The 21,083-nt window shown below is 40.8% G+C and overlaps 1 protein-coding gene across 2 annotated transcripts in view; it reads right to left on the minus strand.

Annotated features, from left to right (window-relative positions):
• Positions 1 to 482: 482 nt before the first annotated feature.
• The window catches only part of rdh12 (retinol dehydrogenase 12), a 62,509-nt gene continuing 41,908 nt past the window's right edge, over positions 483 to 21,083 (minus strand). Inside the window, exons 3-7 of one of the 2 annotated variants that reach the window (XM_059955473.1) lie at positions 19,774 to 19,929; positions 17,821 to 17,925; positions 5,492 to 5,701; positions 4,785 to 4,974; positions 483 to 2,098 (exon numbers count right to left, since the gene is read on the minus strand). In XM_059955473.1, coding sequence (XP_059811456.1) covers positions 1,996 to 2,098; positions 4,785 to 4,974; positions 5,492 to 5,701; positions 17,821 to 17,925; positions 19,774 to 19,929 — 764 coding nt within the window. In that variant the 3' untranslated portion in view covers positions 483 to 1,995. The remainder of the gene's footprint in view (positions 2,099 to 4,784; positions 4,975 to 5,491; positions 5,702 to 17,820; positions 17,926 to 19,773; positions 19,930 to 21,083) is intronic. The other variant, XM_059955474.1, reaches the window with a different exon arrangement.

A 21,083-nucleotide genomic window follows, 5' to 3' on the forward strand; every position in this document is an offset into this window, starting at 1 on the left:
TGAAAAATGAAGATGTTTTTTGTTTATATGTCTATTATAACGTAATATTGGAACAAACTGCACGTTCAGATTGTATGAGCTGTGTTTCAATTGCACTGTAAAAAGCACTTTTAACATGTAATCCACTCAGCTTTACCATGGGAATTAATGTTAAATGCCAAATAAGGTGCGATTGTTTATCTAACGTTCTATTAAACTAGCAGACTGTGATGTGACCACTTTAAGAGTAACTCCTGACAAACCTTTGAGAATATTTTGTAATCTGGAGCTAAAACAGCATCTAACTTGTGTATATTTTATTAAATTTTCCTACACCAGTAACCTTTGTCAATCAAATTTACAACTTTTATGTATTAATATTTCTGTTTTGGAATTACACATCACCTTTTATAATTGTCTAAATGGTTGTAATTTATTTCCTCAGATTTTTATTTATTGTGCAGAACTTAATTCTTTGACACTTATAATAATTGAAAAATAATGATCTTGCAGAGTCGTAGATTTCTTTAGAAAATAGTTGGGTTAGATCAGTGATGTACTTTCAACAAGGTTCCATTTCCACCCCATTCACTACAGCATTTTTCCCCCTTTCAAGTATTTATCTAATTGTCTTTGACAATTACTGTAGTAAGTTTAAATCCTATACTGATTCGTCTATTAACACTGATAATGGATATAAGGTGAACAATATTAATTGCCATCTTGAAACACTGCAAAATAATGCATGCTTGCCACTAAACACCACACTGGGACAAAGGATTTCATTATTTTTACTTTGGAGTGCATCAAATACATTTTCCCCTCTCCTCTGAAGAGTTAATTTATATCATGCTATTGTAGTGATTTTAAATTTAAGTTTTAAATCTGATGTTACCCAAACATTTAGTATTTTTATTTGACTTTAAGTCTGCCTTGTCAAATGATACGGAGCACCATGGAGTTCCAAGCATGTTGTGAATTGATCCAATCTCCAGGCTTTCTATCTCCAGTGTTCCTGAGTAAACAGTACATTAGCTGGCAATTTATAAATTCACTCGAGTGATAAAACTTATTGAAGTCTCACATTCTCCATGTGGAACCAAGAAACAGCAAACTCGCAAGTTTGGTGCTTTTAATCTGTTTGAGATTTCAGTGTAACAGTCGCCAAATTGATCATCACTTAAGTGGGTAAGTGCCAGTGATTTCACTCATCTGCAAGAATGCAGGCTGCAGGGTTTTGAGGGCTGCTATTCTTAATCTGAAGCAGAGATGAATTATTCTTCTGTCCATTGTCATGTATCAATTATTGAGTTATATAGAAAATGGAACAATGCAACACAAGCAAAGACCATTTGCTCAGTGGTGTGACCACAATATTTATCCCTTCTGCCTACATAATGACCATAACCTTTTATTTCATGCACATTCATGTGCCTGTCCAGGAGCCTCTTGAATGTCCCATCATGTTTGCCTCTAACACCACCCCAGGAACCCACTGTTTTTAAAAAAAATCTTGCCCTGTACATCTCCTTTGAACTTATCCCCTCTCACCTTAAATGCACGCCTTCTGGATTAGACATTCTGACACCATGAATAACTCAACACATAATTTGAAGAAACTGCATACCTCAGAAGATATTTAAATTTACTTTATTTCACCTACTTAACACTTATGCTTCTCATCTTGCATATAAAAACCTTTAATAAACAGCATTGCTTTATGGTTAAGATAAAGTATAACTTGAATATAGCTGACTGCAGCAAGTAATGAACTGTCAATAGTTTCACAAGCTCATATTGAGATACAGCCCTTCGAGCTGCGCTGTCCTGCTATCCCCCAATTTAATCATAAGTTTACATTTTGACAGAATAACTGTTCTGGCAAACTGCCAAAGATATGGCTGCTGAAGATTACGCTAAATGGTACATGTCAACTTAATCAAGTTCACTCTCAAAGTAGAGTCAGAAAGAATCAACCTTGTTCTTGGCTTCCTTCCATTTCCATCTTTTGAGAACTCAGTCCCACTGAATTCCAAGAAGCTTGCAACTGACATCCCATAGTTTTTTGGCGGTTTCGTCATTTTTACCCTGTGGAGCCACAGATGCCAGGTGACAATCACTAAAGAAAATCAAATATGAAAATGGAAACAGTAAGTTGCAGAGGGATGTGCATATTGTTACCTTGTCAGTCATTACCTTAAAAACACTGGCAAATAGTCCAAAGTGTTGATGGCCATCCTTAAAAAGGTAAAATTAATTTTAAACAGGCCCTCCTTCTTCAGCTGAGAAGATCATTGGGGTCTCTCTTCCTGCCATCACGGATATTTACACTACACGCTGCATCCGCAAAGCAAACAGCATTATGAAGGACCCCATGCACCCCTCATACAATCTCTTCTCCCTCCTGCCGTCTGGGAAAAGGCTCCGAAGTATTCGGGCTCTTACGACCAGACTATGTAACAGTTACTTTCCCCAAGCTATCAGACTCCTCAATACCTGAAGCCTGGACTGGCACCTTGCCCTACTGTCCTGTTTATTATTTATTGTAATGCCTGCACTGTTGTTGTGCACTTTATGCAGTCCAGTGTAGGTCTGTAGTCTAGTGTAGCTTTCTCTTTTTTTTAATTACATAGTTCAGTCTAGTTTTTTTGTACTGTGTCATGTAACAACATGGTTGTGAAAAACATTGTCTCATTTTTACTATGCACTGTACCAGCAGTTATGGTCAAAATGACAATACAAGTTGATTTGACTTGCATATGGTACATTGCTGAATGCATTGGTGCTGTTTCCAGCCAGCTAGCAGGAAACGGCTCCACATGAGAAAAGATGAGGTGATTAGGTTTGTATTTATCAAAGCTCAGATCTGTGGGAGGTCATCTAATTGACAAGTTATAAAATTCTGATGACGCTGGATAAAGTGGATGTGGAGAAGATGCATCCAGTAGTGGGACTGTCTAGGACCAGAGGTACACAGCCTCACTAAATAAAAAAAAAGACCTTTCATAACAGATGAAGTATTTCTTTAACCAGAGGGTGTTGAATCTATGGGAATCATTGCCACAGATGGCTGCAGAGGCCAAGTCAATGGCTATATTTAAAGCAGAAGTTGATAGGTTATTGATGAGTTGTGGGGAAAAGGCAGGAGAATAGGGTTGAGAGGGATAATGCATCAGCCATGATCAAATGTCAGAGAAGACTCAATGGCTGAAATGGCATATATATCACATTATATATCTTATAGTTTTACACCTCCATGCAGTTTGCTTTCTGCACTTGATTCATTCTCCTGGTTCCTTCAGGATAATGCTGGTGCTTTAGATAAGTATGCTTTTCCTTTAACTTCAGTTTTGTTTTCAATTTCCTCATAAGACTTTCAAATTGTGTACAACTCTCCAGCTTCTAATCTCACCTATTTCCTCCCACCCAGAACAGGGGAAATAGTTCTTCACTTTCCACTGCAGCAGACTTCACATTCAACAGAGCTCTTATAGGTAAGTTTCACAGACTGCTAAGATCCCAGTGGGACTGTTGCCTCTGGTTCAGTGTGATTCACTCTTGTATCCCCACCAACACTTCCCCTTGTATCTCATCCTAGGTGAATCAACAATTCACTTCCACTGTGATCTGTAATAAGGTACAGATTACAGGATGTGTCGCAGCAGTCAACGAGCGACATGGCGCTGGATTGGATTGAAATGACTATTCCTGGACTGTTCCAATGACGTGTGCTTTGATATTTTATATTCTGTGTTTTTTCGCTCGCTCTTCTATACAATTTGCATGATTTCTTCACTGTGCATTGGGGTTTGATGTTTTTATTGGAACAGGTTCCATGGCTTTCTTTGTTTTGTGGCTGTCTGTGGAAGGTTGAATTCAGGGTTGTATACTGCATATATATTTTGATAATTAATATACTTTGAATCTTTAATCTTCACAACATTAGGGAAGGAAAACACGGACTGGGTGACCAATGTTCAACCCAAATAATTTGCAAATGCTGATCACCTTAATTCTCCACCACACACATCTTTCTAACCTCTTGGTGTCTGGCTTTCCCCACTTCCGGAGAAACACAGCACAGGCTTATGATATTCCACTTCTAACATTCAGTTACTTTCTCATGATAATTGAAGGTGATTTATTCCCTTTTACCCACACATCCCCCAGCCACACTGTACCACCCCCTCTCATCTCTAGCACTAGTTCCATTTCTGCTCATTTCTACTGGCACCTAAACGTTTTGGCATCTCAGCTACCTAACCACTGGAATTACTGTGAACTTTTAATTGCAAAATCATGAGATGGGAATGTGAGAGTTTCCCACATGCAATGGAAATGTATGATATGGGGGAGGGGGGGGGGAGAGTGCGATGAGGTCACATATCCAATACTGTAATAAAATGGAAATACAAATCAACGATGTCAGGCGTATGGCAGGTAGGCTTGCAGCTTTGGAGACAGAAGTTGTCAGTGGTCATTCAATCAAAGATTGCAGAGAAAAGGGAGGAGAAAAATCAAGGATGTGATGGAATGGAGACCAGGAAGAACTGGGCGATATAGGTTGTGGTGGTACTCCCTGGTACGATGAAGTAAGATACATCTACAGGAGGTGTAAATAAGGGAGAAATGAAATACCATGAGAGAGAAGGCAAGAAAAAAGTAGTGCTGGAAAAATGAGATGTAAGACTGGAGTAGCCAGCTGTCTGGTATTAATTAAAGTCCTTGAAATTTTCTGTATACTCGAGCCCTTTTTCCTACATATTGGTTTCTTAATTAAATATTAAAAAAGGCAAGTTACAAACCTGAAATGTTTGCCAGAAACCTCATCCAGTTCTTCAGTGACTGCACAGTATATGCTGGTCTGAGCACCTTCTTTAGGTGTTTTGATGAGAAAAGTGAGAATCTTCCATACCAGAGCCAAAGTGCTGGAGTGTCTGGTTAGTTCTGATCGGACACAGCCTGGATGCACAGAGTTCACTGTGACTTTGGTGTCTATATTAAGAGAATAAAATGGAGTATCGTTCCAGTTTGCAAGCCTCTGGCTCAGTCAAATCTGGAGCCTTCAACATGCATGCATCTCAGCCAACCACCGTTTAACTAACTGAAAGACAAGAGTGTTTAATCACCTTCCCCAAGGGTCTGTGTGCCTTGTCAGTTGTCTGTGAGTCTTGTATATACATTTACTCATAGCAGCATTTTGTGATTAGGAATTGTATATCTCTGTTTCTACCTTGGGCCAAAGCACTAAAAGCATTGAGCTTCCTGCCATCAAGAAAACCAAGACTATGTGCCAGAGCTTGAGTACTAGGATTCAATTGATCAGTATTGCCCAGTTACCCTATAGACATCTGTTTGATCAAAGATAAGGTAACATCACATACTGATACTGAAAAAGCCAATTAAACCCTCCTTTATTAGCTGTACCTTTGAAATGAACCAATCAAACAATAGACAGACATCTTCCTGCCACTATTTTAGTGTCCTGCTGGAGTTAAAAGTTGCAGCATACCTTTCAGACGTTTGGCCAGTTCTCGGGTGAACAGTATGTTGGCTAATTTACTCTGGCAGTAGGCCGAACCCCCATCATAGCTGTTTTCACTATGCAAATCCTTAAAATTGATTCGGCCAAAGCCATGAGCCAAGGATGAAAGGTTAATGATACGAGCAGGTGATGATTTTTTAAGGTGATCCAGAAGCAGGAAGGTCAATAAGAAATGTCCTAAAGGAATACAAAGAATTCAACACAGTCACCAATCATAAATACAAATTAAACATTCTGACAAAGTGAAGCGACACTTGAATCACTATATATCAGTAATTAAAATCTGGAGGGTTTTTATACCCAAAATAGGTAGAGGCTACAGTACAGGGAGGTAGTTACTCTTAAGTTGCAGGAGGCAGGTAGTTGGGTGACTGTAAGGAAAGGGAAAAGGAATAGGTAGTGCAGAGTACCCCTGTGGCCATTTCCCTTAATAATAAGTTTGGATACTATTGATAAGGATAACCTACTGGGGGAAGCTGTGGTGATCGGGTCTCAGGCACTCAATGTCGGGTCTCAATGCAGCTATAAAGAAGGCAAGACAGTGGCTATATTTCATTAGAAGTTTGAGGAGATTTGATTTATCACTTGAAAACTTCTAGATGTACTGTGGAGCATTCTGCCAGGCTGCATCACTGTCTGGTATGGAGGGAGGGCCACTGCACAGGATCAAAAGAAGCTACAGGAAGTTGTAAAATTAGTTAGCTCCATATTGGGTACTAGCCTTCATAGTCCATAGATATCTTCAAGGAGTGGTGCCTCAGAAAGGCAGTGTCCATTATTAAGGACCCCCATCACCTAGGACACACACTCTACTCATTGTTACTGTCAGGAAGGAGGTGCAGAAGCCTGAAGGCCCACACTCAGTGATTCAGGAACAGCTTCTTCCCGTCTGCCATCCGATTCCTAAATGGACATCTTTGGATACTACCTCTTTTTTTTTTATTATTTCTGTTTTTGCACTACTTTTAATTTAACTGTTCCCTATACTTACTGTAATTTATTTATTTATTTTCCTATATTATCATGTATTGCATTGTACGGCTGCTGCTAAATTAACAAATTTCACGACACATGCCGGTGATATAAAAGCTGATTTCTGATTCTGATCTGTGTAAGGCCTCTCTTGACTGCCTCCCAGCGGCAAGCTTTAGAGCACACTTTGTCCCTGTCGGGGTTCTGCTGTGTCCTTCCATGTTGGACTCCAATCTAAGCATTGCCTCTTCGAATTTGCTCGGGAGAATATTTTTATACATGCATTCCTGCACTGCTAGGGTTAGTCTTTGATGAAATCATCCACATATGCATCTGGGGTCTGTCGTACAGGAAAGAATGTGAAGCATACCATGAAGGTATTGTCCTGCATCACCCAAACATTAAAGCCTCAGGAGTGTCTGGTTTGCTGTGTAAGTTTACAGGATCAAAGTATTTCTGCCCTGGTTTTCAATAGTGCATGTGGAGCAGCTTGAGTTTCATTACTTCCACCAGCTTTGCCGCTGGTGTTAAAGTTAGTGGGAGTTCAATGTAGTCCAGGAAGGTTGTCTTCCATTGCAGCCAGATTCCAGGGGTCAATTTTATCACAGCTGCAGCCCATAATGGACTGGATGCTTGGAATAGAGAGGTCATTCTTGTTTTGATCCTTGTCACCAAAATGTTATGTATCTGTGGAGCAAGAACGACAATGATGAAGTATGATTAAACATTTTCACTGAGCCATTTTAGTGATGGTACACATTGGGCAACTTACATTGGGCAGCTATGAACCATGCCTGAGATGAAAGACGTGCATTCAAAAGCCCACACCCAAAAGAGAGTGCTCTCCATGCGTAGAGGGCCCAAACAATTTAATGTCTGATTGACCAAACAAATGCGCACACGTCACATCCTTGCAACTGATCTGACACGATACAGAATGGGCATAAATGCAGTCAGTTAGATGTGTTGAAATGTGTCTACTTTAGTGCGAGAAGTATCAGGAACAAGGGTGATGAATTATGAGCATGGGTCAGTATGTGGAACCACAAAGATGTGGCCTTTATGGAGTCTTGGCTGTTAGAGATGCAGGAATGGCTGCTGTATGTTCTAGGGTTCAGATATTTCAAAAGGGACAGAAAGGGAGGTAAAAATAAGTGGCCGAAAGGCATTGCTGATTAGGGGTAGTATCACAGCTACAGAAAGAGGGAACTTTGTGGAGGTTTTGTCTACTGAGCCAATGTGGGTGGATGACAAAATCAGTTAGTGAACAATTATCTTATTGGGCATATTCTGTGGACCTTCCCCCCCCCCACTATCCAATAGCAGCAGAAATATGGAGGAACAGATTGGGAGGCAGATTTGGAAAGGTGAAAAATACAAAATTATCAGGATTGTTGACATGGGGGATTTCAAATTCCCTAATATTGATTGGCTCCTCTGTGCAAAAAGTTCAGATGGGGCAGAATCTGTTAGGTGTGACCAGGAAGAATTGTTGACACAATATTGCAGACAGGCTGACTAGAGGAGAAGCCATACTGGATCTAGTAGCAGGTAATGAACCTGGTCAGGTGACAGACCTCTTCGCGTTGAGCATTTCAGAGATGGTAATCACAAGTCCCTGACCTGGACAAGGATAGGATTGGGAAAATTGAGGGAGGGCAAATTATGATGTTGGGAGTGTAAATTGGGAACAGATAGACTCAGGGAAATGCACAACGGAAATGTTAAGATTGCTTAGGGAACACTTGTATGGGGTTCTGGATAGGCTTGTTCCATTTACCTAGGGAGAGTGGTAGGGTGAAGGAACCATGGTTGACAAGAGAAATGGATCATCTAAAGAGGAAGAAAAAAGCGTGCTTAAGGTTTACAAAGCAAGGACCAGACAGGTCTCTTGAGAGTTATAAGGTAGCCAGAAAGGACTTAGGAGAGCTAGAAGAGGACATGAGACTACCTTAGTGAGTAGGATTAAAGGAAACTCCAAGGTGTTTTTTAAATTAAATATATATACATGAAGAAAAGGAGGATGACCTGAGTGAGAGTGTAGGACCAGTCAGGGTTAAAAGAAGAAATGTGTACCTGAAGTCGGCGAAGACAGGTATGGCCAATAGTGAGTACTTTGCTTCAGTGTTCACCAGTGAAAGAGACTTGACAGATGTGAGGACAGTGTAGAACAGCTTTATTTGCTAAAACATGTTAATGTTAAGAAAGAGGGTGTACTGGAACTTTTGAAAAACATTAGGTTAGTTAAGTCCCCAGGTTACTACAGGAAGTGAGAGAAGAGATTGTTGTACCTTTGGCAATGACTTTTGAGGCTTCAATGGCCACAGCAGTAGTACCAGAAGATTAGAGGGAGAGAAATGCTATTCTTTTGTTCAAGAAAGGTAATAGAGATAACCCTGGGGATTATAGCCTAGTGAGGCTTTCTCCAGTGCTGCACAAACTATTGGAAAGTTTCTCAGAGACAGGATTTGCAAGCAATTGGAGAAGCATAGTCTGATGAGGGATAGTCAGCATGGTTTTGTGAAGGGCACGCCATGCCTCATGAGCCTGTATGAATTCTTCCAAGAAGTGACCAAACAAATAGCTGAACGTAGAGCAGTGGACCTGGTGTATACGGATTTTAGTAAGGCATTTGGCAAAGTTCCCAAGGTAGCTCTTTCAGAAAATCACGAGGCATGGGATTGGGAAACTTGGCTGCATGGATTCAGGATTCTTGCCCATGGAAGACAAATGTTTGTAGATGAAGCCTACTCTACTTAGAGGTCAGTGACTAGTACTGTAGTATGCAACGGAGGTCAGTTTTGGGAAAATTGCTCTTTGCGATTGTTATAAGTGACTTGGATGAGGAAGAGGAAGGGTGGGTTAGCAAGTTTACAGATGACATGAAAGGTTGGTGGAGGGTTTATGTATTGTAGGTCACAACTAGACATTGACAGGATGCAGAGCCTTGTCATAATATGGATGTGGAAGCTTTAGAGAGGGTGCAGAGGAGATTTACCAGGATGCTGCCTGAATTAGAGAGTGTGCCTGAGTGTGCCTGAGCAAGCCAGGGCTTTTCCCTTAGGAGTGAAGGAGGAAGAGAGGTGATAATAGAGGTATATAAGATAAGAGAGTGGACATGACTAATATGAGAGGGCATAATTTTAAGGTGATTGCAGGAAAGACTGGGGGTGTGCAGGTATCAGAGGTAGTTTTTTAAGCAGAGGGTGGTGGGTGTGTGGAATGCACTGTCAGGGCAGGTGATGGACGCTGATAGAGTAGGCACATTGACTGCAATCATGGATGAGAGAAAAATGGAGGGCTATGTGGGAGGGAAGTGCAATACTGACAATAAACAAGAGAAAATCTGCAGATGCTGAAAATCCAAGCAACACACACAAAATGCTGGAGGAACTCAGCAGGCCAGGCAGCATCTATGGAAAAGAGTACAGTCGACGATCGGCTTGAAATGTCAACTGTACTTTTTTTCCATTGATGCTGCCTGGCCTGCTGAGTTCCTCCAGCATTTTCTGTGTAGTGTTAAACTGATCTTGGATTAGGTTAAAAAGTCAGCACAAGATTGTGGGCCGATGGGCCTGTACTGCGCTGTACTGTTCTATGTTAAAACTTTTAAAGAACTTGAAGTTAGCAAGTACCTTATTACTTGAAGTATTTCACATTAAGTTTCATTATCCGTGTAACTAGTATAATAATATAATCTATGAGGCAAATATAATTTAGGTGTGAATGGGTTGAAGAGCTAATGGGATAAATGTTAATCTGTTTTTTAATCCCTTTTGTGGTGGTTGCCAAGAGAGAAACATTAGCTTGTTCCCTTGTAAACTTTGTATGCCATGAAAGGGGCATTATTTAGCATCTCATTTAAAAGACTTTATATTCAAGAGTGGAACCTGTCCCCAAAGCATTCATAGAAACATAGAAAATAGGTGCAGGAGTAAGCCATTCGGCCCTTCGAGCCTGCACTGCTATTCAGTATGATCATGGCTGACCATCCAACTCAGAACCCTGTACCTGCTTTCTCTCCATATCCTCTGATCCCTTTAGCCACAAGGGCCATATCTAACTCCCTCTTAAATATAGCTAATGAACTGGACTCAACTGTTTCCTGTGGCAGAGAATTCCACAGATTCACCACTCTCTGTATGAAGAAATTTTTCCTCATCTCGGTCCTAAAAGGCTTCCCCTTTATCCTTAAACCCCTCGTCTTGCTAATTATTTGTCGTGCCTGCACTAGGGCCCACCAGTATCCTAATCCATCAACTCATTTCGCCTAACATAATGACAGTGTATTCTAATTAATTGGGTTATTGATTAATTAAGCCATCTGCTTATTTGGGACAACCATTTAAAGAACAAAACTATTTGAGAAAAATAGCTATGATTCTATTATGCTTAGAGAGAACAGTTTTTAAATAGCATCAGTTGTGTGTTTGTGTTCAAAAAGCAGTGATTTTTGTCACTGATAGTTGGCAAGAAATAAGGAGGATTACAATTCTGAACTGTTTTACTCACAGTGGTTTCAAGCTTCCAGGCTTGGAGATGTCAGAAAAGGCAAGAAATAAAAATGAAATGATTTTGTGACTTAAACAAGTTAGAAACGATGAAGAATTTGAAGGTATCAACAATCAACTTAAATGCTACAGTGAAACTGAAGATTTGGAAGATGCAATAGTCAAAAGCATTATATGAAGACAATCCATTATTAGCAGTAGTTGTTTTCACTGATTTTCTTCATTTACAGTCAAATAAAAAAACACATGCAATGTATGCTGGATGAATTCATCCATCAATAACTATTAGGAACTAATGTTTTATAGTTCTGTAATAGTATTGTTGGTGTTCTAAGTTGTTCTATATTTCATTTGAGTACACAATTTGCTACTCAGTTAAATTATAGTTTGTCTTTTATTATATGTTTCTAACTAGAACCACAGAGTCATAGAAAACTACAGCACAGAATTAGGCCCTTCAGGTCATTAAGTCCATACCAAACTATTTAAACTACCTAGTCCTATTGACCTGTACCCAGTCTATAGCCATCCATACCCGTCACATCCAGTTACTTATCCAAACTTCTTATAAATGATGAAATCAAAATTGCATGCACACGCAGCTTGTTCCACACTCTCAGCACTCTGAGTGACAGTTACCCCTCATGTTCCATTAAACATTTCACCTTTCTTTGTGACACCACTTTCTATGGATTATGGACGTATTCCTAAATAATCCATAATTGATCCTAAATAATTGATCCTCTATTCCTAAATTGATTCCACATATCCACCACTCTCTAGGTGAAAAAGTTTTTCCGCTTCTCTGTTCTAAATGGCCTACCGCTTATTCTTAAACTGTGGCCTCTAGTTCTGGACTCGCCCAACAGCGGGAACATGCTTCCTGCCTCCAGTGCGTCCAATCCCTTAATAATCTTGTATGTTTCAATCAGATCCCCTCTCATCCTTCTAAATTCCAGTGTATACAAGCCCAGTCGCTCCAATCTTTCAACATATGACAGTCTCGCCATTCCGGGAATTAACCTTGTGAACCTACGCTGCACTCCCTCAATAGCAAGCATGTCCTTCCTCAAATTTGGAGACCAAAACTGCACACAATACTCCAGGTGAGGTCTCACCAGGGCCCTGTACAGCTGCAGAAGGACCTCTTTACTCCTATACTCAATTCCTCTTTTTATAAAGGCCAGCATGCCATTAGCTTTCTTCATTGCCTGCTGTACCTGCATGCTTGCTTTCATTGACTGTACAAGAACACCTAGATCTTGTTGTACTTCCCCTTTTCCTAACTTGACTCCATTTAGATAGTAATCTGCCTTCCTGTTCTTGCCACCAAAGTGGATAACCTCACATTTATCCACATTAAACTGCATTTGCCATACATTTGCCCACTCACCCAACCTGTCCAAGTCACCCTTCATTCTCATAACATCTTTCTGACATTTCACACTGCCACCCAGCTTTGTGGCATCAGTAAATTTGCTAATGTTACTTTTAATCCCTTCATCTAAATCATTAATGTATATTGTAAACAGCTGTGGTCCCAGCACCGAACCTTGCGGTACCCCACTGGTCACAGCCTGCCATTCCGAAAGGGACCCGTTAATCGCAATTCTTTGTTTCCTGTCAGCCAGCCAATTTTCAATCCATGTCAGTACTCTGCCCCCAATGCCATGTGTCCTAATTTTGCCCACTAATTTCCTATGTGGGACTTTATCAAAAGCTTTCTGGAAGTCCAGGTACACTACATCCACTGGCTCTCCCTTGTCCATTTTCATAGTTACATCCTCAAAAAACTCCAGAAGATTAGTCAAGCATGATTTTCCCTTCATAAATCCATGCTGACTCGGACTGATCCTTCTACTGCTATCCAAATGTGTCATAATTTCATCTTTTATAATTGACTCCAGCATCTTTCCCACCACTGACATCAGGCTAACCGGTCTATAATTCCCTCTTTTCTGTCTCCCTCCTTTCTTGAAAAGTGGGACAACATTAGCCACCCTCCAGTCAGCAGGAACTGTTCTTGAATCTATAGAACACTGGAAAATGATTACCAATACATCCACGATTTCTAAAGCCACCTCTTTAAGTACCCTGGGATGCAGACCATCAGGTCCCGGGGACTTATCAGCCTTCAGACTCAACAGTCTATCCAACACTGTTTCTTGCCTAAAATAAATTTCCTTCAGTTCATCCTTTACCCTAGTTCCTTTGACCACTATTACATCTGGGAGATTGATTGTGTCTTCCCTAGTGAAGACAGATCCAAAGTACTTGTTCAATTCATCTGCCATTTCCTTGTTCCCCATAATAAATTCACCCTTTTCTGTCTTCAATGGTCCAATTTTGGTCTTAACTATTTTTTTGCTATTCACATACCTAAAGAAGCTTTTACTATCCTCCTTTATATTCTTGGCTAGTTTACCTTCGTACCTCATTTTTTCTTGGCATATTGCCCTTTTTGTTACCTTCTGTTGCTCTTTAAAAGCTTCCCAGTCCTCTGGTTTCCCACTCATCTTTGCTATGTTATACTTCTTCTCTTTTATTTTTATACTGCCCTTTACTTCCCTCGTCAGCCACGGCCACCCCTTACTCCCTTTAGGATCTTTCTTCCTCTTTGGAATGAACCGATCCTGCACCTTCTGCATTATTCCCAGAAATATCTGCCATTATTGTTCCACTGTCTTCCCTGCTAGGGTATTGTTCCATTGAACTTTGGCCAGCTCCTCCCTCATAGCTCCATAGTTCCCTTTGTTCAACTGTAATACTGACACATCCGACTTTCCCTTCTCCTTCTCAAATTGTAGGTTAAAACATATCATATTATGGTCACTACCTCCTAATGGTTCCTTTAACTCCAGGTCCCTGATCAACTCCGGTTCATTGCACAACACTAAATCTAGAATTGCCTTCTCCCTGGTAGGCTCCAGTACAAGCTGTTCTAAGAATCCATCTCAGAGGCACTCCACAAACTCCCTTTCTTGGGGTCCAGTACCATTCTGATTCTCCCAGTCTACCTGCATGTTGAAATCCCCCATGACAACTGTTTCATTACTTTTGTGACATGCCAATTTTAACTCTTCATTCAACTTACACCCTACATCCAGACTGCTGTTTGTGGGCCTGTAGATATCTCCCATTAGGGTCTTTCTACCCTTAGAATTTCTCAGTTCTATCCATACTGACTCTACATCCCCTGATTCTATGTCCCCCCTCGCAAGGGACTGAATATCATTCCTCACCAACAGAGCCACCCCACCCCCTCTGCCAGTCAGTCTGTCCTTTCGATAAGACGTATATCCTTGAATATTCATTTCCCAGGCCCTGTCCGCTTGAAGCTTGTTATTCCCACAACATCGTACTTGCCAATTTCCAACTGAGCCTCAAGCTCATCTACTTTATTCCTTATACTTCGTGCATTCATATAGAATACTTTAAATTCGTTACTCCCCTCACCTTTTATATCAATTCCTATTTCACTTGGCCATACTGTATGATCTCTTCTTGAGCTTTCTATTCCATTGATTCTGTTGTCCTTTTTAACTTTTCTTATTTTCACTTTCCCTTTAACTTCATCCTTATATTTCCAGTTCATCCCCTCCCCCCCACTACTTAGTTTAAATACATCCGTGTTGCAGTGGCAAACCTGTCTGCCAGAATGCTGGTCCCCCGCCTATTAAGGTGCAACCCGTCCCTTTTGTACAATTCATCCCTACTCCAAAACAGATCCCAGTGGTCCAAGAATGTAAATCCTTGCTTCCTGCACCAGTTTCTCAGCCACACATTCAGATCAATTATCTCCCTGTTCCTGCCCTCTCCAGCACGAGGAACTGGAAGCAAACCAGAGATAACCACCCTGGAAGTCCTGCTTTTCAGCCTTCTTCCGAGTTCTCTGAAGTCCCGCTGCAGAATGTCCTTCCTCTTCTTCCCCATGTCATTTGTGCCGACATGCACTACCACTTCTGGCTGTTCACCTTCACCCTTGAGGATTCCCTGCAATCGGTCTGTGATGTCCTGGATCCTAGCACCAGGGAGGCAACACACCATCATTAAATCTCGCCTGTTGCCTCTTTCCGTACCTCTCACTATGGAGTCCCCTGCTACCATGGCTCTTCCTAATGTCTGACTCCTTGGCTCTGCTTCTGCACCAATTTTCGGCTCGCAGACCTGTCCGCCTCCCAGACTGGCAGTATCTTCTGTCCTGACAGCTCCCAAGAGGGTGAACCTGTTTACGAGAGGTACATCCCCTGGGGTCTCCTGTATTTCAAGTATCTTTTCCGTCCTCATCGTCAACCCCTTTCTCTCTTCTGGTATCCTCGGTGTAACAACCTCACTGTAGGTCCTGTCCAGAAAACTCTCATTTTCACGGATGAACCTGAGGTCATCCAGTTCTTTCTTCAGTGCTACAACATGCTCCTTCAGAAGCTGAATCTGGACACACTTTCCACAGCTGTAGCAGCCGGGGGCACCATCAGTGTCCCTGACCTCCCACATCATGCACATAACACACTGAATCTGCTTAGCGGTCATGTCTTCACCCTCTGCAATTGTGCCTGACTTAGTCTCCTCCCTCAGCCTCCTCGCCGAATACTCTCGAGCCAAAGACTAGCATTTCTCACAGCAGGCACTTCCCTCGACCAGGCCACTTTCGGACAGGCCGCTCCGCTAGAGGTCTCCCTCTTTTTATTTGCTTGAGCTTTTCTAGCTGCAAGGTCACCTGACCTCAATTGCCCAATCAGCTGTTTTCTGCTGAGTCTGAACTATTCATATCTTGAATACAGGTCTATAATCCTAAACTGATCCTAAATAATCCATAATTTCAAATCAATTCCATGTATGATTTTGGTTTTATTAACTACAAGTTCCACAATGGACAAAAAGGGAGAATTTTCCTATATATATTGGTTAAAGAGAATTTTATACTGAATGTGAGGAATATTTCATGTTTTCAAAAAATTTAGAAATAATAAAGGAAAAGTTATATCTACATAGCAGATTTGTAATTTTGGATAAAATCAAGCAATTATTAGGGAGCATCAAAGACCTTAGTGATAGTAAAGGCACAAAAGGAGGTAAAATAGGTACAATTGAAAATGCGGCATCCTAAAAGCACAAACCATGTAGAACAAAGAAAATTAATTTGGGGAACAAAGGGACATTGAAAGATATGTGCTGGGAAGACAATTTCTCTCTTTTATCTTGTTATTTTAATTACTAAAAGGGAAAATTATCTCAACCCTGAAAAATTGCAAGATCAGGAAAAATGGTGTTAAACACATATTGTCAAGAATTGTTTTAAGATACTGTATTAGCAACCATGACATTAAAGGAAGGATATATATTCCAGTAAACCCTTTTTTTCCTCTTTCCATATTCTTTGACCTTTTATAGTTGTTAATCTCTTATCCTCTTCTGATATCATTCTGCTTTACACCCCGGACTTTTCTCTTCAGATCTGTAAATTTACTTTTAAACATAACTTACCTCTTCTTATTGATTCAAAGGTCACAATTCAGTTTAAATAAAGCAAGCCCCTCAGCGCCAGTGCCTGTGAATCAAAGCAGTGGCTCCTGAACCACTCCACCAGCCATACTTTCAATGATCGCAGCTGATTAGGATGCTTCTGTTTCATTGATCAGAAAACTGTGGGCTGATTTATGACAAGATCCGGCAGCAGTGAACAGACAGCTGAAAATTCCCTGGGAGTTCCCTGAAGGAGGTCCGCGGCTCTGGCCTGGTCTGCAGGCTCTGATGTCATGGTTACTGGGACAAGGAGGACCACTGCAGTCAGAGAATGGTCCGAAAAAGGGTGAGAGGTTGGTGGGTGACCAACAGCTAGAAAATGGGATGGTGGTTGAGGTCAGGAGAAGAGAAAAGAAAAACGAAAGAGAGAAAAGAGCAAGGGAGATGAGAGTGAGCTACTGGTGGAGGAAGTGGAAGTACAAGGTAATTGAGGGAAAAGGTCACCTGTGGGTTAACTGTGTGTGTAGGGAGTGGATAGAACTGGGATGCTGGGAGGTAGGATGAAGTTTCAGGGAAGAGGACAAAAATGAGTGTATCAGAAGGGGTGTGAGAGAGAAAGAAAGAGAGACAGTGAGAATAGAAATGGAGAAAGAGAGAGACAGTGAGAATAGAAATGGAAAAAGAGAGAGACAGTGAGAATAGAAATGGAAAAAGAGAGACAGTGAGAAAGAAAGGGCACCATCATCTTCAATTCTGCATTTGCCTCATATAGAGATAATAAAGACTATTAGCTTCTTAAAGTAGGAGAGGGTGGGAGTAGGACCGAGCCTGATCAATCAACAAGGGTTCAATTGGACTCTGCTCTAATGTATATCTTGCAGTTAAATAAATTGTTTCTGCTGATTTCGTTATAACCCAGTACAAAAAAATCTCTTCCAAATAGAAAAAGGTCAACAAAAAAGCATATCCAAAGTCTTCACTTGATGTGTTTCACTTCCTGAATTAATTACTTTTGAAGTGTAGGTACTGTTGGGACATAGGTAAATCCATCTGCCAGTTTGCCCATTGCAAGCTTACGTAGAACGCAGAACAGTACAACACAGGCAGGACCACTGTTACTGAGGGAATGGCCACAGGGGGAGCTCCAGACTATCTGCAATTCCCTTTTCCTCTCCTGACAGTCATCCAGCTACCTGCCTCCTGCAACTTGGGTGTAAAAGCCTCCCTGTGGCTCCTATCTCCCGACTGAGCCATAGGTAATCCAACGCCAGCTCCTGTTCCCTAGCACGGTCTGTAGGGAGCTGCAAGTCACATTAGAAGTTCCACAAGTTCAACTTGTTAGTAACTCACCAAGGTGATTTACACCAAACTGCATCTCGAACCCATCAGACGTCTTCATGAAGGGACACATCATCACTCCAGCATTGTTGATTAAAATGTTGAGCACTTTTTCCTCTGTCATTAAACAGAATTAGGCAAAACAAACTAATTCAGTGTGGAAGCATGCTAAATGTTTTTGCTCTTCCAATAATGGTGCCACGTTATAAAGGTGGCTTATAAAGCCAGGTATTATACCTGGCTGGCTAGGTTTCTGCCCAGTTTCAAACTAGATCTTGCTTCTGTAGACTTTAGAATTAGAAGTGATCTCCCTGACCCATGAAAAAGTCTTTATAACTTCGTTGAGAAGCTATTTGATCTGGGTGGGCTGCTGGAAGTAAAGGTATGGGCTCAGGATTTGATTTTGATATTTAACTATGAGAATCTTTTATATTCAATAAGTGGTGTCCAAGACAAAACCAAAATTGCTTCCAAAGAGGATGTGGATCTCTGGGATGCTCCACTTTGTGGGGCTGTGGATAAATTATTTTGGACGGCAAGGAAGTTACAGATTATGGAGACTGGGTAGGAAAGTGGAGTTGGTAGAGAAGTTCATCTTGAATGTGAGGAAGGGGAAAACGAAAGGTCAACAGGCACATAGCACATTGCTGAGCACTGGTGGCTCTCTTGTGCCCGGATATTTCAGAGCCAATGTGCACAGTCTGTTAACAGTACTCATCTGCAGTGAGGGTAACACTAGCAATAAAGGCATGCTTCCTGTTTTAATGACTGTACATCTCTCTTTAACCTAAGACTGTAGATCATGACAAAGTGGGAAAAGTTGGTTAACTTCCTGGCAATCAAGCTTGTTGACTTCAATAGGAACAGGAGATCATGTGCTTTGGGACTGTACTGAAAAATTCCAACTTCAGTGTCTAATGGTCTACTTGTTTAGTAGAAGATGAGAACTCATAAAGGGCTGAAAATGAACCGATAGTAACCTAAACAGTTCCACTTCTTGCTAACTCTGACATGATAGGCTGAATAGCTTTGTTTATTTCCGTAAATCTCCATGACCCTGTGATAAATGTTTAAACATAATATTGTACAAATAATTGGTCTCAATTGATCACCCTTGCTTTGTGATGCTTTGCAACACCAGGAGGTGGCACCTGAGAGCAAACAGTGGAATTAAGATGTGAAAGAACATATAAAAAGTATAATAATGCAATAAGTTGACTGCCAAAAAAAAGGTAATTGAGCTAAACTCCCCAATTCCACACCTCCTCATACAACACTATCAGTATATTTCTTTTTATTCCTCTCTTCCTCATCCCCATGAATACCAAGCTATTTGCCTTAATAACTTGTTGGCTAAAGTAGTTCCTCCTGAGATCCTTACTGGTAAATATTAGTAAATGTTTTATGTTTCCCACTTCTGGCCTTGACTACAAGCAGAAACTTTGCATATGGCCTGTTACACCCTTACACGGTAATGAACTCTATTAAATTGTTCTTCAGTCTCCTTTCTATAGAACAAAGGCCAGCTTGTTCAGTTCCTCTTAATAGACTTAATCTCACGTTTGGCATAGTTCTTGGGAATCTTTTTCCCACCACATTCTGTAACTCTGTAATCTTTTGTTCTAATAAATTCACCATAACCTTATTCAAAGTTACTTCATTGGCTTCTATGGGATGCAATCTACCAGGTCTTATCCATTTATGTTTGTTTGTTTTATTAATTAATTCCTTACTTACTATTTTTTAAACTTTTGTTTATGGTTTATCTGCTCTGTCAGTCTTGGTGTTAAAAATCCAAATGTAGTAACTGCTCAATTAGTTGTCGCCACATTTCTGCCTCAAATGGTACTTTAAATCAGCGGACCTATCCTGAGTATGTTTGTGGAATACTTTTACATTTTGCATTCCTTGATAAGTTTAAGTAATCATAACTACATGAAAATATTGCTTGTAGGATTGAATTACCTTTAATGATATTTTCAGCAAACTGGTATATGGATCTGGTATTGGCTAAATCCAGTTCTCGAACAATGACTTGTTTACTTCCAGTGTCTTCACGAATATCTTGGGCTGCAGCCTCTGCTTTGGTCAAATCTCTGCAGGCTAATATTACTCGAGCACCTGCAAGAAGCTTGCTTGTCAGTACTTTCGGTTTTAACTTTATTATTTTAATTCACAAACATGCATTTATTTAATATTGGCACAATATACAGTGTTTCTGTTTATTTTCTGCTTTTTAGTAAGACTTTACTTGAAGTCCAACCAATCTGCTAACATTTGTGCTCTGGAAGATGGTTTCCAATTGAAGTGAACAATTTTCTGGTAATTTAACCAGTTAGGCATGTTACCCTCTCTATCTGAATTATCCCTTTCATAAATATAACTTCATAGTTCTCAAAATCTATGCATACTCCTTCACAACATATGAACATCACAAAATATTTTATAATCTAAAATATACATATTTCACATATGCAACCAGTGTAATGTGTTTTAGAGAAATTAAGTGTTTTTTGGAGCAATCTTGCACATAGCCAAGTACAAGTAACAATGGAACAAATGACCTCCAAATATTATTATGATTCTCAGCAGGCCAGACAGCATCTATGGGAGGAGGTAGTGATTTATGCGTGTTCGATTTTGACTTTGCATTGTGAAATAAGAAGGCCAAGTTAGGATATGGGACAGCATCCAAGATGACAACAAATACTGTCCGGTATTCTTTTGGGAACTACCTCATGTCTTGATTACAGAGGTATCTGGTCACACAGAACCATCAGGGTTAAAAGGAAGTTATGCATAAATGGAGCCCACTATTATCTTGAGCCTTCACAATATGTGGAGAGGGAGAGGGCAGAGATGAGAACAAAGGGCCCCTGTGAGGCCTCAATTGGTCAGGATCGACCAAGGATATTGCATCCTAGCTCTCTATGTGATCCACAAGCCAGGGCAGTGCAATACAGAGAGCAAGCTGTTGCCCATGAGGCAGGCTCCTCCTCTCCGTGCAACTGATGTGGCCAATGGAACAGCAGAAGCTGATCAGTTTGGTACCAGCAGCATCGCAGGAGTTGCCACTCAGCGTTGGACTGCCTCAGGGTCTAAGGCTCTGGATTTTACCTCAGACTTTACTCCTATAGCCTTCTGCATGTGTGGATATAGCCACAAGGCAGCAGAGGTTTGAGATCAGAGTTTTCCTTCTCTTAGATGAGCTGGTGGCCTGTAGGTGGCGCGGTACCCGGCAGCAGCGGACTTTTGGATCTGGTGCTACTTTAATT

The sequence above is a fragment of the Hypanus sabinus genome, chromosome 2, assembly GCF_030144855.1.
Source record: "Hypanus sabinus isolate sHypSab1 chromosome 2, sHypSab1.hap1, whole genome shotgun sequence".
NCBI classification, from domain to species: Eukaryota; Metazoa; Chordata; class Chondrichthyes; order Myliobatiformes; family Dasyatidae; genus Hypanus; species Hypanus sabinus.